Source organism: Thamnophis sirtalis, unplaced genomic scaffold, assembly GCF_051295495.1.
Source record: "Thamnophis sirtalis isolate CommonGarterSnake01/CBP01778 unplaced genomic scaffold, rThaSir2_p1.2 scaffold_2, whole genome shotgun sequence".
Classification (NCBI taxonomy): domain Eukaryota; kingdom Metazoa; phylum Chordata; class Lepidosauria; order Squamata; family Natricidae; genus Thamnophis; species Thamnophis sirtalis.
Window position 1 is genome coordinate 135,224,616 of NW_028261382.1, and position 23,125 is coordinate 135,247,740.

At 36.2% G+C, this 23,125-nt stretch overlaps 2 protein-coding genes across 6 annotated transcripts in view; both read right to left on the reverse strand.

The window, feature by feature from the left end:
* Positions 1–2,604: 2,604 nt before the first annotated feature.
* On the reverse strand, positions 2,605–14,596 carry MCMDC2 (minichromosome maintenance domain containing 2). Its single transcript, XM_087706985.1, has 13 exons — positions 14,441–14,596; positions 13,184–13,340; positions 12,960–13,090; positions 12,811–12,870; positions 11,426–11,621; positions 9,848–9,970; positions 9,434–9,541; positions 7,375–7,503; positions 5,626–5,863; positions 5,155–5,360; positions 3,498–3,664; positions 2,949–3,125; positions 2,605–2,806 (listed from the first exon to the last, which is right to left on the reverse strand). Exons 2-13 carry the CDS (start codon positions 13,284–13,286, stop codon positions 2,660–2,662), a joined length of 1,785 nt encoding a protein of 594 aa, XP_087563111.1. The 5' UTR covers positions 13,287–13,340; positions 14,441–14,596; the 3' UTR covers positions 2,605–2,659.
* A 2,143-nt stretch (positions 14,597–16,739) lies between these two features.
* The window catches only part of SGK3 (serum/glucocorticoid regulated kinase family member 3), a 34,774-nt gene continuing 28,388 nt past the window's right edge, over positions 16,740–23,125 (reverse strand). For all 5 annotated transcript variants that reach the window (XM_087706990.1, XM_087706988.1, XM_087706992.1 and 2 more), the window contains 3 exons: positions 20,280–20,435; positions 18,623–18,712; positions 16,740–17,597 (listed from right to left, as the gene is read on the reverse strand). In XM_087706990.1, the coding sequence (XP_087563116.1) occupies positions 17,427–17,597; positions 18,623–18,712; positions 20,280–20,435 (417 nt within the window). In that variant the 3' untranslated portion in view covers positions 16,740–17,426. The remainder of the gene's footprint in view (positions 17,598–18,622; positions 18,713–20,279; positions 20,436–23,125) is intronic.

A 23,125-nucleotide genomic window follows, 5' to 3' on the forward strand; every position in this document is an offset into this window, starting at 1 on the left:
TACAGCATTTTTTGCCTCCTAACCTGCTCCCTTCACAAAAATGGCTGTGCATACCCTTATGGAGGCTTTCAGAGAGCTGCTGGGGGGCTGGGAAGGGCAGAAATGAGCAAAATCACCATTTTCCGGTGATGTAGAGGAAGGGGTCACGGCAGGGTTTTATCACAGCCTGATTGGTCCGTTAGATTACCGTTCTTGGTTCTGGTCCCAAGAGGCGAAGGGCACAGATGCTCTCAGGAGCCACTGGCCGGCGCGCCTACTTTATGCATTCCTCCCATTCCCCTCATTCCCAGGATGGTCAGGAAGATAGTCAGGGAGCAGGCCCAGGTCATCCTACTCGCCCCCTACTGGCCCAGGAGACCGTGATTTGCGGACCTAATCCAGCTGTCGGTCTCCCCGCCCTGGAGGATACCTCAGGAGGAAATCGCCTTGTGTCAGGTAGTCCTGGTACACTTGACCGCCTGGCACTTGAGCGGCGACTCCTGAGGAGCGTTAATCTGTCCGAAGGGGTCGTTGCCACCATCGAAGCATCTAGGCGCCCTTCCACCACCAGAATATAAAACTCCACTTGGAAGGCATTTGCGAGGTGGTGTTCTAGTCACGACCTTGATCCCTCCAGGGCCTCAATCTCCATTGTCTTGGAATTCCTGCAAAAGGTTTTTGAGAACAGTCTGTCCCAGAACACTTTGCGCAACAAGTGGCAGCCTTAGCCACATTTTGGATGGGGAGGGTTCTCATATCCTTGCCCATGCGCCCCTTTCTTAAAGGGGCTTCAAATCTTTGTCTGCCACCGGTCCATAGATTCCCCACCTGGGATCTCCCTCTGGTCCTCAGAGCATTGACAGGGAAACCCTTTGAGCCACTCAGGACGGTTCATCCTTAAGGTGGTGTTCCTGGCAGCTATCCAAGTTGGGTGCTCTCTTTTCTAGGGACAACCTCTGTCAGTTCCATCATGACAGAGTGGTCCTCCACCTAGATCCCACATTCCTCCCGAAGATGAATACCCCATTCCATAGGGCTCAGGAGGTTATTCTGCCTAATTTTTGCCCGGATCTGTCCCATGAGTGCGAACGGCTCTGGCATAGGCTGGACGTGCGCCGGGCTCTCCGGATTTACTTAAGAAGGACTGCAACAATACGCAGATCTGAGGCTTTGTTTGTCTCTTTTCGACCGGGGTCCCTGGGATCTAGGGTTTCTTCCTCCACCATAGGGAGGTGGCTGAGACAGGCCATCATGACTGCCTACGAAGCATCAGGTCAGGCTTCCCCTGCAGGTATCACCGCCCACTCTACGCGCAGCACCGCCTCGACTGCGGCCTGGGCCACCAAGGCCCCATTTGAAGACATCTGCTGAGCGGCCATGTGGGCCTCTCCGACTCCGTTTATACGACACTACCGGCTGGACATTTATGCCTCGGCTGAGGGGTCCTTCGGTAGAAGGGTCCTTCAACAGGTGGCAGTCGCCCCTCCCCCGGGTCCTTCTTCCCTCCCTGGGACTGTAGCTTAGGTATGTCCCTGCCGTGACCCCTCCCTCTACATCACTGGAAAAAGAACGTTGGTCTTACCTGGACGTGTCTTTTAGGTGATGTGGAGGGAGGGGTCACATTCCCACCCTAGCTAGTTGAGTTAGGGTCCGGGGGAGGGCTGGGAGGTCTCTCCTGGGGTCTCTGTGTTTTGTTCGCAGATAAGGACACTGTTCGCCATCGAGGAAACTGGGAGCCAATGGGATAGCTGAAGGCTAAGAAGTTTTCTCTCAGTCTAACGGACCAATCAGGCTGTGATAAAACCATGCCGTGACCCCCTCCCTCCACATCACCTAAAAGACACGTTCAGGTAAAACCAACATTCTTTTTCACAAAAAATGGGTCGTTTTTGTTTGTTTTTGGCCCCCCACACCTCCAAGGAGCACTCTGCAAGTGTGTGAAAAAGGCTATTCATGCCTTTTTTAAATAACAAATGGACCAATTTTCGTGAAAAACGGGCCGTTTTCAGGAGGCTTGCAGAGTGCAAAAACTTTTTTTCCTTTTGGAAAGCTCTTTAACTGATTGATGAGAATTACATTGATCAAGTGCTGTGCCAGCGGAAACAAAGTCTTAGGTGCTGCAGATTGTCAGTGATTTCCTTCTCCAGCACATGGATAAATACACCTGGAAACATCTATCGACCTATTCACTCCCTACGTACCTACCGTATTTCTCTATATTTATCTCTTTCTATTTCTGTCTCTCTATCCCTCTACTTACCAACCTACCTACTCTCTCTCTCTCTCTCTTCCTCACTGTTTTTCTCTCTATTTCTCTCTCTATCCTTTTATCTAACTACTCTCTCTCTCTCTCTCCCTACCCACCCCATGTATTTCTTTCTCTCCCTCTCTATCCCTCTATTTACCTACTTTTTTTTTTTTAAAAAAAAGGCATTTTCAAAACCTTGGTGCGTCTTATACTCCGAAAAAAACAGTATGTTCTAAGCAACAGTGCTTTGATGTTTGGACTAATATCTGGATAGAGAAAGCATAAAGATTTTTATGCAGTCTGAATCACATTTATGGATACATGTTTGAATGAGATCAAGAGTTTCTAATTAGTGCATCTCTCCATTTCATCTATTAGTCCAACTTAAAGCCAAAATGGGCAATATTTAATTAGAGGGTGTCAATTTACAACTTACAAGATTTTTAGTGAAATTGCTGAGAGATTAGGTCCATTCATGAGCTGTGTTCTGACTCTTCGACTTGCTAGATAGTAGCCATGAATTAATCTTTCTGATTCTGGACATAATTCTACATGCAAATTCTTTGAAAAAGCAAAAAACTGAAATGACAGTATAAATTATTTTTATGAAAAAACATTAATATAGTTAATGTATATTTAATAATTAAAAATTAATGTTTTAATAAAATATTTTAATTAAAAGATTGTTTCTTTTTTCTAACAATTTCTAATAACTACTTACTTCCTCATAATCTTGGGTTTGGAACTGTTGGGTGATAGAATAAATCTCTTCTGAATTAATAGATTTTTTAAAAATGAAATTTGTAACAGGAAATGGAGACTGACAACATGATGCTTCATTGCAGTATATCAAAAGTCCAAATGCATCTATAAGAGTAGCTGAAATCGAGCTTAAGTCCTAATTTTAAAAATAATTTAGAATAAAATGTTAACATTTTAAAAATATTTAAAAATAAAGATTCTAAAAATGCAAGATTCAATGTTTTTCAGAAAGGAACATTCAGAATATTACTTGATGCTCTTATATTTGCTATGGCAGTAATTTCTTGAATATTATTTATGCTGTTATACCATGATTTTTATTTAATTTGTTTATGGTATTTGGGTGATATCAGCGTTATAGAATAATGAAAATATGTTTCTTCACCGGGAAAATTAACACCTTTAAGAAAATGCATGCTAACTTGGCATTTTATCTATAGTGCCTTTCTAAAAGGTATTACTGTTCCTAATCAATATTGTACAATTACTGTTTTAAGTATAGACTCACCAACTGGCCAATTACAGTATTATCCAGTTGTATATGCTTTTTTGAAGATGAATCCACATCAATAAATGACCAGAAACTTGTTTGAATTGGAAAAATAACTTGCTGATCAGTGGTTTCTCCATATTTCTTTCCTGGAATGAATTTAGTAATTGTCCTGCTCTCTAGTACTAATCAAAACAGCAACAAGAAAAATGCTACTTAAAATTTGATGATTTATATAACTTACTTTATCATATGATATTAATTGCATATTTCCCAATTTTAGAATTGTTATTTCTATAATGCTCGTCTCTCAAAAGTATCACCCAAAAGGTTTACATGGATTGGATCCATGTCTCTTGATGAATAGAAAAAATCATTCTATGTATTAAACCAGAATTGAATGGAGGGCTTCTATTAAAGAAAGCGGGTATTTCCCATTCTGTTTCAGATAATTCAACAGATATTTAGGGGATTATTTTGGTAGTGAAAATAGCAATCTCTACAAATGAAAATCATTTTAGCCCAGGACTGCTGGAACTGCCAGAATCTAGAGAAAACATGGTTAGTTTAGGCTCCCTTTTGAACTATTGTAGTGTAGTTTTATATGTATATTTATGAATCAGGCAATGGACATTTCTCTCTTACACCAATGTATTTCATTTTGCAATAATCTCAAATTAGAATATAGCACAATACAAAAATAACAATATGCATGTACCCTTCATGCAAGAAATCTCAAGGTCAATTGTTGATTTTAAAATAAAAATAATGTGAAAGAACTCTGCCTCATACACTGGAGATCTTGTCAGCCAGACATGCAGTAGCAATTTTAAGTGCTATCATAATCCAACATGAAAACCCAGACATGGTCTCAAGTCTGAAATCTCACAAAAACCACCAAATCATGAGATGTTTTGCATGTTTTATATGGGGCATTGCTAGTATTGCTTCCAGAATACACATACATCCTAGTACCGTGATGGTGAATTTATAGCACGTGTGCCACAGGTGGCATGCAGAGCTGCTGGCGACCCAGCCCAGCTACATTGCGCATGTGCCTCCCGACGGCCAGCTGGTCTTTCAGTCTCTGTCGTCTTTGTGGGGGGTGGGGTGCATGCAGGAGATTTGCATGTACAGAGCGCTTACATTGTATTTGGGGGGCTCGCGCAGTACCCTCATGCCTCATTTTGGCTTCCAGGTTGGTGCAGGAGGCCTTGCAGGCCCAAAATGTGGGGGTGGGGCGCATGCACGGGAGGGTGCACTAGGGGTCACATGCATTGAATTGTGGGTGTGGGTGCATGCATGCTTTCAGCACGCAACAACAAAAAGGTTAGCCATCACTGTCCTAGTATTTCAGATTGAAAAATTGGTATAAATCAGATTGCCCTATTTTTAGGAGTGCTGCAAGGAGGCAATCTTAGCTCTATGAAGACTTATGTGCATTCTTGCAACTGTCAACCAGAATTTAGTGGAATGAACGTACAGCATTATATTCCTAAGAAATTTTACATACAACTTTGTAATAGAAAAATATTGATTGCACGGTCTTAAAATTGACTGGTATAGAAATATGTAGTGATTAAAAGAATTTCTCTGAGATTTCAAAGCTGTAAGGCAATCTAGCAGAAATATTTAAAGTACCTTTGGTCTTACAAATACTTGCTCATTGCTGTACCTGCTTGTAATTGTTCAAGTTTCTCTTTCTTATATGAAGTCAGCTCTCCAATGAAGCATATTCCATTTTTAGCCATTAAAGCACTACCGGCCTGAATAATAGCACTTCCGGTCCCATGTTTATCTTTTGATACAGTTGGAAAAACTTCACCAGATGGAAAATGCCGAATGCCTCGAGGCACAAGACATATACTATAATTCATAATTCTAGATGATTAGGGAAAATAGATAATTCACTAATGAAATTGCAGTATTTTAGATAAATAAATGTAAATATATAATTCAACATGGCATTGAATTTCAGTTGAATATATATGCAGAAAAGGAGGTTATATGCATATTTAAGATTACAACATCAATTATTGATACAATAAAACAGGTTGCTAAATTAAATGTGCGTGTGTGAGAGAGAGAGAATTTTCCTACTGGGGAAAGCTAATAATAACATCTCCATAAGAAAAAGAATAATTACCTCTCCAGTATAAGAGAATCATTTGTTATTACCAAAAGATCTAAGTAGTCTGCTGTTCTGTCATCTCCATCAATAGTCTGTACTAAGCTCAACATTATGGACAATTTCAGAATATTATAAATGCCAGATGGTAGAATTTTTGAAGCAAAGCTATCAGCCAGAAGTGCTGTAAATTTCCAGCATGAATTTGAAGTCAAAGAAAGCAGGTACTTAAATTTTTCACTGATACAAGAAGGCCCTGATATAAAACAAAAGCAAGATAAATACTTTAAAGTCTCCAAGAATGAAATTTGATTGTTGGTAAAGGTAAGATAAGTGAAACTACTACTACAAGTAGAACACAACTCTGGGTTCAATTCATTGTATGTACATCAGGAAACAATATAAAAGAAATGGCACTAAAGGAATACCAGGTTCCAAAATTTAGTTCAAAAGGGAAATAAAATTCTTGAATTCTAGTAAGAAAAGAGGAGTGGACCTACAAGATTTCAATTTCAGGGAAGACAAAATGAATATTAATTAGCTAGGCTAACAAAATTAGAGCAGAAAAAGATTTAGATATAATTGTCTCTTTGTTTTTGAAGATTAGGAATAGGGATACATGATTCTGAAATTAAAATGCATGTTAATATCTCTTCCAGTACAAACAAGAAGAGATCAATATTGTTATATAGTCATTATTTATTCTTTCCAATCCAATTAAAATTAATTTTGCAACAAGCAAACTGAACAGGATAGAGTCAAATTTTGTTTAGGGAAAAACCTGACAGAAGAAAAACCCAAGCTTAAAAATAGATCAGACTCAAGGGGGGGTGGTCTATTACAATTTGCCATGGCCAACTCACCACAACTCACCATGGGACAAGAGTTACACTAATATCAAAGACATGGTGCAATAGAATCATTAAAGAAAGTACGTAAAAGGTGGAAGAAAAAATGAAATGTGAATGACAAAATTTAAAATATTTTTTTATTTATTTTAAATAATTGAATTGTTAAATTGTTCCATGGTGGTGAGTTCTCCCTCGTCGAGTTGGCAACGCGGTGAATTGGCTGTAGCAAGTTGGCTGTGGCAAGTTATCCCATTCCGCTCTGGGTTTGCTGAGTAAAAAATCCCAGGGCATCTCTACTGGAAGGGCAGTTGAGCAATGTCTCAGAATGTTGCCATCTGTTCTCATTCCATAGCCCCTCCCTCCTGCTGCCTACATGATCCAGGATGGAAGGATTAGGTACCATGAAATCAATGTCACTTTTAGCTGACCCAGAAGAGAGTTATTACTAAAGAGATGAAAAGAATTCTAGCAGCCATGCTTTGCATGCTTTCTCCACATTGTTATTCTTTCTCAGGAACTTTTGGCTCCTGAGCTCACCAGGGATTACTCTCCCTGTCTCTCTTATAGAGAATGAATGTGCTGAAAATTAAAAGACATTTTTTTCACAGCAAATATATTAAATAAAGCAGTGATTCTTAAATATTTTAGTTTTAGTACCAGTCTTAAAAATGTTTATAAACCCCAAATAGGTGGGTTATATGTATCAGCATTTACTGTATTAGAAATTAAAAGAGAAATTTTAAAATATTTATATATTTGTCTCCCTGAAAGGGATCCAGGGACCTTCAGAAGTCCCTAGATCACATTTGAGAACTGCTGAAGAAGAAAATTGGGATGAAAAAAAAGAGATGCATTTCAGTTGCCTATTGGAACAAATATATATTTATTGTCTATTTTCACTAGCCTCTTGTCCTACCTGTAGAATTAGAAGAATATACACTGTTAGCTTCAAGACAAATTGTGGCTTGTAAGCAGCTTTGCATACAGATAGGAATTCCTATAACTTTATATTGATTTCCCATTTTCATTTCATTGGATAATTCATCTGGGAAAAATACAAATAGGCAGGTGAGGATTTTCTATTGGGCAGAATAATTCTATGACTCATATTCATATCCCTTCAACAATGTAGATATCTTAAGAACCACTTTTTAAAATATTTTTTATATTATTTCCAAAGTTAAAATATGAATTCAACAGGAAAAAAGGAAAACAACTATCAAAGCAGCAATTGAGACAAAAAGTGTGCAAAAAAGCAACATACACATACATTGTTCCCCCTTAGTTGAATACTGATAGATATATTTCAGGAATAATAATACAAATATTACAAAATCCATAGTGTCTTAATGAGGGTGGCAATGATGAATTCAGGCCAGGAATCTAATGAGATCTTTTTGATCATTTCTTGAACACACATCCTTCCATCTAGCCATTAGGTACTGACCTATATTGCATTTTGGCTTGAGTAATGCGACACTAGACATGTGGCTTTCATAATTCTTTTTATTTGTTTTGAATAGGAATATTGATACCTTGGAATGCTAATGATTATTGTAATACTGGTAACATCTACTTTTTTTTAAAGGACTGTCAATCTCCTGGCTTCTCACCAAGCATAGACTTCTACATTCAGTTTGGCTTGTGCTGCAGAATTCCTATAACTTGTATATAATAGTCCTATCAACTGGATTTTAATGTTTGCCCTAGGACAATTGATCTCCATAGCTGATTTCTTCCATTGTTCTATAATACTAATGCAACCCTCATACCTTTCCAACTGACAAATTCAGTGTTGGTCTGCCAGCAGATAGTCCCATTCCCAGAAAAATCTGCTGTACAGGTGTATTCTACAGAAGCTAATTATACATTTGCTCTTGCACCCCAACATAATGTCTATATGTTGTTAGTCTCCTAGCCCTGCTCTGTTACATGTTACAAAAAGTAATTGGTGACCAGGATCAGAAAGAAAGCACAAGAGTACATCAGTTACTGTCCTGAGATTTTTCTGCAGGAACTCTGCAACCAGAACACCATACTGTGCTTTAGCATACATTGCTAAAGCACAATAAAATTCATTTGAAGGGCAGTACAATTAACGTTAACTTTTCTGCCAATTCAACAGCAGAAACAATACACAATAACAGCCATGAGAAAGTACTCTAAGTCAGGGTAATTGAGATTCATACCTCAATATTTACCACTCAAACTTGAGGGCTTATACAAGCTAGGGTGGAGAGGATACTGCTGCAGGAATTAAAGCAGCTGTCTTTATTTAATTGAAATCTTGGATTTTATTTTTATTACTTCTTCATTAATGTCTTATACAAAAAATAAATTTAAAATAATCACATCATAACATTTATATTTTATTTCCAAGACAAATACACTAAAAAGTAGAATGTCTTTCCCCCTTCTAATCAAATCCTTGTTGAATATTTTCAAAAGTAAAATATGTAATTATGCCTCACTTTTCATTCATATAACAATTTTAAAGTATGTAATTATAATTGATGGGAGAAGTATCTTTCCCAGGAATTTAGCAAATAACATTGTTGAAAATACTGAAACCAAATGTTGAAAAGAAGTTCCTGGATTTAAATTCAGATTTCTGACTTGTGAATTGTACCCTATTAAGCAAATGTGAACAGTAAAGATAGTCTAAAAGTCTTTTCTAAAAGGGAATGATGCCGAGATGCTGAAGTCTTTCCATCATAACAGTAGAATTTCATAGGGATGTGTCAGTTTATCCAAGGAAGGAGTTGACTGGGTGGGAAGAGTAGGAGTTCGGAAAGTCTTAGGAGCATAACACAGATGGATAGAAAAAAAGAGGATAATCTTTGGGTGTTTATATGCTTGTAAAATATTTGAAAATATAATGTCCCCATTATGTATATATGTATCTTCTACTGGCTATTTTGGGAAGGCTTTGCCGTGAAAAACAGTACAAACGCTTAAAGCCAACAAAGTCTTACCTCTTAGAAACACCGTAAATGATTGAAATCTTGAATGTGTTTTACTTCCAGAAAATCCCTGAAACACACTAACTGCTTTAGCATCAATCATTTCAACCATTTGTTTATCTTAAAAAGAAATATATATATATATATATAAAACATGCAAATACACAATTTTTGTTTCAGATAAATCTATTTGTTGAATTGGTCCCAAAAAAAGTTTAATCGATTTATTTTTTTTAAATCCACTTGTATCTATTTTACTGATGTACACACACTTTGCCATTCATGTACTTTTCTAAACCTAGTTCACATCTGTGTATTCTCCTATTTCTCTATGTTGTCCAGTAGCCACCCCACTTATTTACCAGTGGTATGGATCCCTTTAAATTGTATCATATTGAATTAATAACAGAACTATTTAGTTTTTACCACCAAGTACTCGATATTTCTTGTCTTCTTTCAGAGGTGACATACATAAGTTGCATACAAAATCATTTCTTAGTGTTGCAGATTCTGTGGCTCCAGCAGTATGTACTCTTATATACTGAAACCCTAGAATCATACAAGAGTGAATTCAGTTTTCTAAAAATTCAGAAGCAGATAATATTTTTCATTGTTTTTTTAGCAGAAAACTGCTCAAAATCTATGCACTTTAACAAGATATTTCCATATCATACTGACGTGACATCCCTTTTACATCCCTTATAACCCTAGCCAGATAGTTCCCTATTATAGTATCTTTATATGCTTGCCTCGGTTGGCCACAATCTGTATTTTATGTCCACCAAAGTTAATTCATAGAAACAGGAAGCACTTTATCATTTTTTAACTTTATATGTGGAATTCACTGCTGATAATTATGAATACACCTGACCCAGTATAATGAATTATATTGTGAGTCATATACTAAATGATATGCTCAATAAATTGGTAGAGGAATCAATCTGTGACATTCTGGGCATTGCTGAACTATAACTACCAGCATCTCTAGAAAGCATGGCCAAAGTGAAGTATCCTGGGAAGTGTAGTTCAACAACACCTGAATGCTATTGCCTACTTTGCCCAAAGCTTTACTGAGACACGGTGGAGCAGTGGTTAGAGTACAGTATTGCAGGCTACTTCTGCTGTTTGCCAGCTGCCTGCAATTTGGCAGTTCAAATCTCACCAGGCTCAAGGTTGACTCAGCCTTCCATCCTTCCAAAGTGGGTAAAATGAGGACCCAAATTGTTGGGGGCAATATGCTGACTCTAAACCATTTAGAGAGGGTTGTAAAGCTCTGTAAAGTGGTATATAAGTCTAAATGCTATCGCTATTGCTATATGGATAAATGCATATACAATAAATGCAAATTGAGATACCCAATTACTTTCATTGCCAACACTATCCCATTCCTTGTCACTCCCTTCCCAGTCATTCAGAAATTATTTATAAAGGTGTATATACCTATACCTGTTTTATATAAGCATAAAGGTGATAGATCCCCATGAGAAATTAGGACAGCGTAAATTGGACAACAGGCACTCCTCCAACTTTAATCCAATCAAAATTAGAAAGCATTTTTTCAACTTTCAAAAATAAGTTTGTTTCAGAGGAGAGTTGTAACTACACAATTATTCATTGAACTCTACACTGTGGATCAATGCAGTAGAAATACAAGCATGTTTTGATGTCATACTTAAACATTTTTCCAAAATTGCATTTAGTTTTTTAAAACATCTTGGTTCTGATTGTTTGATATAAGAAATCATTCTGAACGTTAAAATTTGTAACAGTTCAACTTATTTGGAATCTGTTCTACATAAGGGGAATCGTGTTTGGATGAATATTGAAGAAAATAATTATTTTCTGCTTCCTCTTGCTTTCTATTATATTCTGTAGGAAAATAATCTTGACTAACATCTGAATCCACATGGGAAATCAAATGTACTGTAGTATCCAAAACAAAGTTATAGACTTTAAAGTTGGGCTTCAAAATGAAAGAATTTGAGTTCAAGCTTACTAGCATACCTTCAGAAAACTGACATTTCTCTTCAGAACAAACAAATTTTGCTCCCTGTGTATACTTCGTTATGATACTCATTGCAATCACTATTCCCTCTGCCACATAAAACCTCTGAGTAGTATAATCAAATGGAAATTTGCAAAGACTGAGAACGTAACACGGCAAGGAAGGTAAATGTGTTAGTTTCAGGACTATATTCATCTAAAAGAGAATTAAAAATGATTGGGCTGATTACAAATAGGACAGACATATAAATATTGTCATTATTAAATTTTTTATAATAATATTATTATATAAATAAGTTCCAGGAAGGAAGCAGCAGTAAGTAATGCTTTTGAATGAAGTGACACGCTTAGGTTGTATGGCTTGCCAAGGCTAATTAATTAAAACATGGATGTGGCCAAATTAACATCAAAATGGGGAAAAATAATAAAATCACTGCATTACTCCTGGCTATGGTCAATTAGATATGCCCAAGAAGTCCAGCAGAGTGACATGAATTCTGAGCAGATGAGACTATACAGTATAAAGTCTGCTTCCTCCAAAATTAATCAGATCCATAGACACAAAAAGATAACATCCACAAGAAACATTTAACAAGTCATTTGCAAATAGGAAAAACTGTGTGTTTTAAAATATTAATTGATCAAACCATTCTACTTCCAAAGGTTAACTGAATATACAGTTCACCCACAAGCTTAAAAATCAAACTATCCTGTATATTTTTATATGCCAATCTTTTTTAATGCAAGTACAATTTTTTTCAGTAATACAAGATGAATCCCATGTCATCCACCACAGTATATCATCTAGTTAACTATTTTAGTTGACAGGTACATTATATAAATAAAGGTTCTTTAAAATGTAGGTTATTTGTATAAACTTTAAAACTTTCAGTTTTAAATCAGTTTAGATCAGTTTAGTTCCACATCTTTTTTTGGTAATTTTATTTCTGAGATATAAACAAATAAACTGCAGGCAAAATATCCAGTTACATACAGTGTTTCAGTACTGATCATAGACTGGGAACATGTCTGTGACTGATGATGATGACACATAGAAAGCTACTTTTGCTATTAATGTTAAAAGTTATTACACAACAAGAACTGTCAGTGTGAATGAAAGTTTGTAGGCATATGGATATATTCTCTATTTTTTTCTATTTTTTCTAATGTTACCATAAATAAATTTACAATAAATGCATTTTGCCTTAAGAATTATATTTCAGAAAAAACATTACACCAGAGAGGAAAAAATAAATATGAGAGTAAAAAGCTAGGTAATTAAAACAATAACAAATCTTTGTCATATGCTAGCATGATGTAATTAAATTACAAATTATTGCCACTATTTTAGAAAAAATAGGATTGAAATAATGGTGAAAACTCACCTGAGCTTCAGTCTCTATTTGTTGAATTAATGACAATGTTTTAGCTGCAGTAAAACATACCTGTAATTCAAAACTCAGTTCAATTTATGAGAAAATTATGGTTCAGAATACTCATAGAATATTTGATCAAAATGTAAAATATTCCTTACTGATTGAAAAATCTGGGTACCCTTCACAGGTTGATGCAAAATATAATTTCCAAGAGTAGCATCCAACTCAGTAATATCAGATGGGTTTACCAATATAAGAAACCGGAAAACAGCACAAGCTTGGCTAGATTCTGCAAGGCCAGAAATGAATAAATGTAAAATTTCCTATTTATTGTTTTCAGACGAATAATTCTGATTGCTTAATAATAATTTTAGGTAAATACCATTACAATATAATTTGCAGTCATTAACAAATTTCTGAAGACCACCACTCTTGTCAAGGTAAATTAAAGCAGCTTCTTTCATTTTCAGTAGATCCAACTTCATTTACACCAATCTTGTTTTTCTACCCAATCCTTAAGATTACAAGTGTATGTTGCTCTGAAGAATAAAAATATATATAATTGTGGGATAGTTAAAGGAACAATAAAAAGGAAATTAGCAAACTGTATTAGAATAAAACACAAGAAAATTGGAGTACTGAAAAGCTAAATGTCATCTATAATATTTTCAATACAGCTAAATAATAATGGTGATGAAACCACCTTCATTACTTAGGAAGTTTTTAATTTCAAATGGAGTATGTTTTGAATTCAATGTTCTCATGAAAACTGATTATAAAGCACTTCCTCTTTCAAATATGAAGCATTGCATTATATTTATACATACTGTATCTAATGATCTGTCTTTAAAATGTCCTTTAGCTTAGATAATGGTTTTGAGTTCAGATACTTGGTTGACATTTTCTTAAATAATAAACCAATAATGGATCCAAAACACTTGGTCAACACTTCCCCTATTCCCCAGAAATATCATTTACAGATGCTTGAACAAACGTATTATTTCCACATTAAGCTTCAGAACAGGAGAATAAATTCACAACATGTCTGTCATCCTTAGTACATACATTTTCTATCCCAAACGCCAATTTCAATTAGTTATTCAGATGTTAGAATTAATAAGGGCTCAGCAATTTTTAGCAATTTTAATTATCACAATGTAGATGCTTTCTCAATGCTGTACTCTTTCTTCAACCTTAATTTTTTCCCCCTTTTTCACCCATTGCTTCTTGTCCTACCCTCAAGTGTTTTAGAGAATAGCATGACTCTGTCTCTCTCACCCCACCCCACCCCCATTCCCCTCATCTCTCTTGGACCATGGATTATGGGACAATGTTGTTCAAACTGTAACTCTTTAATTAATAAACTTTCCGTATCTTCTCTTAAAGGTTTATGCCAGTTTCTCCTCTTCGGGCCTTCTTTCCGCTTCCCTCTTCTCCTTCATGTATCTCTGCCACTGGCTTCATTCATCTTTCATTCGGTAGCAGCAGATCTTCCTCTCTCCCTCAAGAGGATCAAAGCCCAACACCAGATTTCCAACTTGCTGTGCTTGGTAATCCCATTGCCAGTCTCACAGTGCTGTACAGCAACCTTCTGCTCGACAAGATTTTCAGCTTTGACAAATTCAGCCATAAGATTTACCTCAGATCACTTAATTCAGGGTTTCTCAACCTTAGATGTGTGGACTTCAGCTTACCGGCTGGGGAATTCTGGGAGTTGAAGTCCACACAGCTTAAAGTTGCTGAGGCTGAGAAACACTGAGTTTATTCATGAGACATTCATTGACGTTGATTAGCTACTGTTGCATTAATGCCACATAAGCAAACCTAGAGAAAAAAGCAAATACTCCTTATAGTACACAGCCCACTCATAGTAAAATGTTTAACAATTACCAGTTTGTTACGGTAGTTCAACTGGCCTTTTATCTATTCACAACTATTGTTTCTGAAGCATTATCATGTGTTCAATATACCCCCCCCCTTTAATACAAGATTTTAGAAAAGTAGTGAATTACAAAGTAGGGGGGAGTGCTAGGCATCCTTAGCATACAGGCAGTCTCTAATCCCAAAGCCCCTGATTAATAGGTAATTAAATAGATCACTCAATAGATTAGTATAGAAATTAAACAAGATTGGCATAATTGATACATTTGGGACACCATAACTTGGTAGAAGTTTGCTGAAGTCACATTCTCACGCCAATTCTGGAATATGGAATAGGATCACTGAAGAATACTGCATCATACTCCAACTCTAATACAGATGTCCTTTCAGCAGAATACTATTATTGATGGTGTGAGCATACTGATGGCACCCAACTCACAACTTTACTAAATGGCTACATAGATTGTAATGATTCAGGAAGATCAACAAAGTTATACTCACATGGTACAAGTTGGATGATCAAGGCAATTACCAAAACAGCCCAGTAATACATTTGGAATTGATCCACATAATCTATATTCTCCAAAGTTTCATGAACCTGACTAGCTACTTCATTGGATACGTGGTTTGTGTGAGAAAACTGGATCTTGTATGAGGAACATAACTGATTAAAATGATCTTACTAGACTCTTAAGTTAGGATTAAAATTAAGAATACTATGGTGAAGATAAAATTGGGCTTTGGGTTGGATATTTTGATTATGTTTGCATATCCCATACATCACAGGTAGTCTTCAACTTATAACAGTTAATTTAATGACCAATCAAAGTTACAGCAGCACTGAAAAAAGTGACTTATGACTGTTTTTCACACTTACAACTGTTGCGGTATGCCCGTGGATACATGATTAAAATTCAGACACTTGGCAAATTGACTCATATTTATGACGGTCATAGTGTCTCAGGGTCATATGATCACCTTTTGTAACCTTCTGACAAGCAAAGTCAAGGGGAAAGCCAGATTCACTTAACAACTGTGTTAATAACTTAATGACTGCAGTGACTCACTTAATAACTGGCAAGAAAGGTCATAAAATGAGGCAAAACTCACTTAACACATTTCTCACTTAACAGCAGAAATTTTGAGTTCAATTGTGGTCGTATTTTGTTTGCTACAGTCAAATTATTAATCAGTGTAATAATAGAGAGTATATACATCTTGTTAAACATCTTCACAGGTTACCTTTTTTTAGCATTATTCAAATCAGATTTCCTGAAATAACACATCCTTTTTATTATCTTAAATATATATTTAATTTGTATTTTTAAGATATGATTATTTGCATTTTCTTAGTCAATATTAATTCCATTTATTAGTGTGAAAAATAAGCAGTAATAATATTACAATTTATATTGATTGTCTCAAATACCTTTGTCTTTTTACTTTGAATGGAACAACTAAACCAAAGAAAAACTTATTTATATTTGTAAAGCAAAGATTTGATTTATATTCAACCAGAGGCTGTTAAAGCTAAGAAAAAAGTATTCACTATTCAAATTTCACAGACACTGTTTTGAAGCTAATTCCCTCATCCTCAAATCACTAATTATACTGGGATAAATGTGCATGCATGTCCAAAAATGAACAAGTTAGCACATTATTTGGGAGCAAATTGTACAAGTGTTTGACAAATAAAAAGAAACTGAAATTAAAATACAGATAACAAGGAAATAATATTTTAATATAATCAAATTGTAATATATTAGCTTTCAACATGGAAGGAGATTCACTTCTACAAATGGCTGTACAGTGATGCTTACATTTTTATTTCTTGGGGAGAAATAGCAATAGCAATAGCAGTAGACTTATATACCGCTTCATAGGCCTTTCAGGCCTCTCTAAGCGGTTTACAGAGAGTCAGCATATTGCCCCCAACAATCTGGGTCCTCATTTTACCCACCTCAGAAGGATGGAAGGCTGAGTCAACCCTGAGCCGGTGAGATTTGAACCGCTGACCTGCTGATCTAGCAGTAGCCTGCAGTGCTGCATTAAGAAAGACCCTTAGCTTCTTCTACAAGAAGAGGAGAAATGGTCATTGTGAGATGTGTTGTCAACAAATACTAAATGATGATTTGCTCCACCATTATTAAACTTAGAAAATACATTCCTGTATTTGGTAACTGGAATGAATCAAATACTTAAGTGAAGTGATAAATGACTTCATTTATATGCCCATCATGATTTACAGTGGCACAAGTTTACATTAAACCAAGTGATATTGTATACATTATATCTTCTAGTTAGTAAACTAGTATAATTATTGCCAGTAAGCAATGGTAGTTAAGCTTATTTTTTAAACAGAAGTTTACCAAAATAATTGCATAGCTGTATTTCAAGCATAGAAATCCAATATATTACAAAGCCCATTAAATGGGCATGCTGATCATAAAGATAGTTGATATAGATAGGTTAATGTAAACTGAATGAAAAACAGCTATTATCTTTGTTTAAAAAGTTTCAAGGTTAGGAACTTTTACTTAAATGCATTTTTAAAAATATTTTTGTGCAGCATATTTAACAGTCTAAAAATGGAATGCAAAATGCCCATTATCCTCATAATACAGCAGAAAAAGTTCATTCTTCAGCAGATCAAATTAGGCACTTGTAGCATATATTTCAGAAACTGTTTATAATCATATAATTTCATCACTCTAGAGATAGTTTCCAATGTTCCAATCTTCAGCTTAATGAAATAAGTCTTCAGAAGGTGGTGCATAAGAAAATCCAATGAATGCATCATCTGCTTCCAGTACACTAGCATTTACAATATTATAATCAGAAGAAATGCAAATGGAGCAGGGTACCATCTCTTCCGTAAATGTTGCATCAAAATTCCTGATGTCATCTGGACCAAACTAGAAAATAAAGCTTATGTAAAATATTGCAAGGAAGAGGCCTATATTTCCATATATTATCAATTTAAAATGATTTTTAAAAAAAATTCAACAAAATAGTTTAGCATATACAGATACTATAGTCCAGCGATTGCAAACCTTTGGCTCGCGTGCCATAAGCGGGGGGAGCACAGGGGGGTCGTGCGTGGGTGTGCTGTATCCATAATGCAATATGCGACACCCCCAGCGTGCATGCACGTATGGCAGGCGATCCCCCCCATTTTTTGCATGCTTTTTTTGCCCTCCCCAGGCTCCAGAGGCTTTATAGGAGCCTGGGGAGGGCAAAAACAGCCTCCCCCCCCACCCGGAGGCCCTCTGGAGGCTTCAGGAGCTGAAGTGACTTCCGGTTTGCCTGTTGGGTCATTTTCCGTCCTCTGGAGTCTTCAGTGAAGCCTCTGGAAGGTCCCTGAAGGCTCCGAAGGGCTTAAGCTGGCCCTATGAGCAAACTGGAAGTCCATTCCTAAACTTTCGGTTTGCCCGTAGAGGCGGTTTTGTGCGCTCCGGAAGCTGGAAGCTCCTGAAGCCTCCATAGTGCCTCTGGGGCAGGGAGACTGTTTTCACCCTTCCCAGGCCTCTGGAACCTGGGGAGGGTGAAAAATGGCTGTAAAAAACTCAGCTGGCCAGTGTGTCCCCTGTGGCATGCATGCCATAGGCTCGCCATCCCGGCTATAGTCTATCTTGTTAAGCAGTGAACCCTCCACTTGTACAATGAGATTTCCAGTTATTTCCTCTGAAGGCAGTGGAGAAAGGAATTCATTCATTCTGATTCTATCAATAAATGGCTGTATCTGGATACAGTCCAATATGCACAACATACTGCCGTAGATAGACACTTGTTTGTTTCTAGAGATTATGCAACAATCAAGGAATAATTCCTTGAGATTATGCAAAATAATATCAGTTTTTACTCATCCCTTCCTTTCCTGATTTTTTTTTCCTTCATCCTAGCTATGACTTAATGAATAAGGAATAGGAATTGGACCTACCACATTAGGATTAAATGGTGGCGGAATCTTTTTTTGTAAGAGGTCATTCCAACTGACAGATTCAAAGAACGGATGCCTTTGAATTTCAACCTGAAATACAAAATGGAGGTTAATATAAGATATATAATTTGTCTTAAATGTGTCAGAAAACTGGAGTTATCCACAAAAAGTTAACAAATATTCCTGTTCTGATTAAAATCAGGTTCCAAAAAATTATGGATCTTGTGCTGAATTTCCTATGTATGATATTAAACATTTGGGTAACAGTGTATTAACACATCAGTGTTAATTTTTGAAGTTATAGGGACAGAATCATGTATCCTTAAAATAAACTGTGCTTCTAATATTCTGTAAATGTTAATTTGTCCTGATGTGCTATTCATTATCAACAATGCCAGAGTACAAAAAGGAAGGATATGATGGACATAATTGTCTTACAATAACTTGCTTTAATACTTTCTCATGTAACTTTCTGTTCACTGTATAATTTCAATTTTATAAATAGTTTATTCTTATAACAGATAAATTTAGAAAAGAAGAAAAAAAAGCAATTTGCAAGCAGAATCAGAAGAAAAATTAAATGGCCCAGATATTTTTTTAGAGTCGCTGACTGTTTAAACAAGTATATACTTAAGTGTTTTAAAAAATGAAACATAAAGCTAAATGTCAGGTTTCTGATAAAACAAACTTCAAGGGAAGAGAGTGTAGTGATGAGTTATTATTAGACCCTTATAGTAATCAGAAGTACTCCACCACCAGTAAATAGAGGTGAATGATTATATGTGCATGAATATCAGGACAGAAGGACAAAGCTAGAGCTGCTGCTAACCCCACTGCTGCCCACCAGAGAATGCCCAAAGCTCTTGGATCTCATGTCTGATGGTCTGGTGGGGAGGTTGCCTAGGTTTTTATTGTCAGGTAACTTCAGTTTGCATATCATAGGTGTTGTTTGTATGGTTATCAGGAGCCCATGGCTTCCATTGCACTATGAGTATGGGGAGGTTATAGTTACTTCTTGAGAAAGGGAGAGATACTGCTTGGCTTGAAGAAGGCAGGAGTCTAAGTTTGTGAATTTTAAACGGGCAGTATTCTGAAGAATGTCAGTGCTTCCACCAGTTCCATGCCCTTCCTGGTTGGTCATGGTTCCCAGGATGTTAAACAATGGTTAATTTATCTTTAAGTGAGAGGATCAGACTGTGTGCATAAAGGAAGTACTGAGTATGTACACTATATGAAATTCAGTACCATAAAAGCTCTGTATCTATAGGAAACACAATTATAATGAAGATGGGCAACATTCTATAAATTGTTTAATTGTTAAAAACCCACATAAACATTTTTATCTGGCAACACCTCATGTTGTTTAACTCTTGATTCAAAGAAAATTAATTATGCTTAAATCCCATCCAAAGCAATAAAAATTGGGTTAATCTTCAGAGTCACATTGTAGTGAGATGGATGGCAAATACATTTAATAAATAAATATATTCTGTATGCTGGAATGAAATGCAGTACCCAAATTTGATTATTTAAATTTTTCAGATCACCTATAATATTTATAAAAAGGAACAAATATTTGCATTTCACATAGTAACAAATCAATTTTTAAAAATGTTTTTTCTTTACTACTTGATTTAAAATCAGGTATTTTACATACAAAGTCTTCTTTAGATCCTAGTCTGTTCTGTCTTTCCTTCTCCAAGAGTTCTTCCAGAATAGACCAAGCTGTAAGACTGACACCTGGCCTTAAATGGAGAGGTTTATGAAGAATGTTTTCATACATCTCAGCAACATCACGGCAGTAAAAGGGCGGCTAGACAGATTGTAGGGAAAAATAACAGAACAAAGCTAAGTATACTTGTTCAAGAAATGTAAGGAGAGAGAGATATTGCAACAATCACCCATGCTTTAGAATGTTCACCCTTAAAGTTCAAAGAAAACCATTGAGAAGAGCAACATACTGTTAAATAAGTGCATATCATAAAGATATGAAAGATAATTTGTTTTAGGACTTGAACCATCATTTTATAATTTGCTTGGTACTCATGCAACAGAACAGTTTCTAAACTGCCACAAGAGCGTCTTAATACCTAGGATTAAATAAACAAGGGATCATTTAAATTAAATACTTAATTTATTTAACTGATTTAGAAGCTATTATAGTTTCAAATTTGATACCAGACCTTGAAGATAACATAATCTAAAAATTTATGAAACTAAATATTGTTGATGGATATTATGGTGTAAAAATAGGTCCACTGTATAAGATTTACCACAGTGAAATATATTCTCGGGTAATTGGGTTTTAAAGAAAGCAACCCCATTCAGAGTGATCTGAAATAGAAAAACCACCAAGGACTGGTAAGAAATATTGATTCTCTGGACCATAGGAAGAAAATAACTTCGTTCTAATTGGCAATAGCTGTCATTTTTCTGGCACATTATCTCAGATCAAAATCCTGTTGCATTTTTTGTCCAATATATTTCAACAAAAATAGATTGTGAAAAGATGAATAATATTCTCACTCAAAATTATTGTATATGCTTTTTGATATAAGAAAAATATTTTATAACTGAGACAGGAAGCAAAGTCTGGTGATAGGAAAAAACTTTCGAATTCTTTTCCCTAAAGACCAAAAAATGTACATTTTAATATCATTACTGCAGAAACCAAAAAGGATCTCTGCTATTCTATTATCAATGATGAATGAAAGGATAAGTGAAAAGATGTTAGAAATGTCCTAGATACTCTCAGCTTTTTCTAAATGATTCCATTCACTTTAGGAGCAAATTCTATCATTGCTATTTCAGTTGTTTATTCTTTCATGCTTGGTGACATAATCTGTTCCACTACAGCCAGGAAATTGAGAGAACATCAGAAGCAAATGACTAAAGCACAAGACTTGGCTGGGAATAAAGTAGCCTATTCACATATATGCATTGTTACTATGTTTTTAATATTTTTATTTCAAAAATTAAAAGTTAATTGGAATTCAATATTATGCAAACACAAGTAGTAGAACAAAGTGAAACTAGAGTCTTGGACTTTAAGAGAGCTAATTTCAATAAAATTAGAGAGAGCTTGGGAAAAATTCCATGCATGAGAATCCTCAAGGGAAAAACAACTCAAGAAGCTTGGGAATTTTTGAAAAATGAGATTACAAAAGCCCAGTCTAGAACAATACCAATGAAGAAGAAAAATAACAGCTCCCAAAAGAAACCAGCATGGCTTCATAAAGAACTCTCTGAGAAAATTGAAAGATAAAAAAGGTAAGTATAAAAAGTGGAAAGGGGAGGACATAACCAAGGCAGAATATCAGCAAATAGCCCGTGCATGTAAAGATGAAGTGAGGAAAGCTAAGGCTCACAATGAAGAAAGGCTTGCCACAAAAGTAAAAAATAACAAAAAAAAGCTTCTTCCAACATGTTAAAAACAAGAAAAAGGTTAAGGAAACAATTGATCCATTGCTGGGAGAAAGTGGCAAGAAGGTGACAAGCAACAGGGAGAAAGCAGAACTATTTAACTCATGTTTTGCATCTGTCTTTACATAAAGGGATAAAACAGTCCAACCTATCAAAAACAGCACCACAAAAATTGTAATTGTAATTGTTTATTTGTATGCCGCCCTTTTCCCTGGGGGGACTCAGGGTGGCTCACAATCCAAGGGGGGGGGGGAAAGACAAACTTTTACATATAAGACAATACATGATTAAAACGCAACATTCATACCATTCGGGCGGGTTACAATCTTTAGCCCCAGGCCTGACGGGATAGCCAGATTCTAAGGGCTGTGCGGAAGGTCTGGAGGGTGGTGAGGGTACGAATCTCCACGGGGAGATCGTTCCATTGGGTCGGGGCTACCACCGAGAAGGCTCAGATTGAAAAATCAGATTAGGAACACAAGTTGAAATAGGGAAGAAAATGTAAGTGAGCACCTGTCTACCCTAGACGAGTTCAAATCACCAGGACCAAATGGATTACACCCCAGGGTTCTGAAGGAACTGGCAGACGAGATCTCAGAACCACTGAACTATATCTTTCAGAAATCCTGGAGTACCGGGGAACTACCAGAGGACTGGAAAAGAGCTGATGTGGTTCCCATCTTCAAAAAAGGGGAAAAAACAGATCCAGGAAACTACAGACCTATCAGCCTGACCTCAATACCAGGAAAGATTCTGGAAAAGATAATCAAGCAACGAATTAGCAAACAACTGGAAGCAAACAAAGTAATAGCCAAAAGCCAACAAGTTTGTCAAAAACAGATCATGCCAGACTAATCTTATTGCATTCTTTGATAATGTGACAAAATTAGTGAACCAGAGGAATGCCGTTGATATAGTTTACTTGGACTTCAGTAAGGCATTTGATAAGGTAGACTATAACCTACTACTAGATAAAGTAGAAGAATGTTGGTTAGACAGCATCACCACCAGATGGATTCGTAACTGGCTGTCGAACCGCACTCAATGTGTAGTCCTCAATGGAACTGCATCTTCATGGAG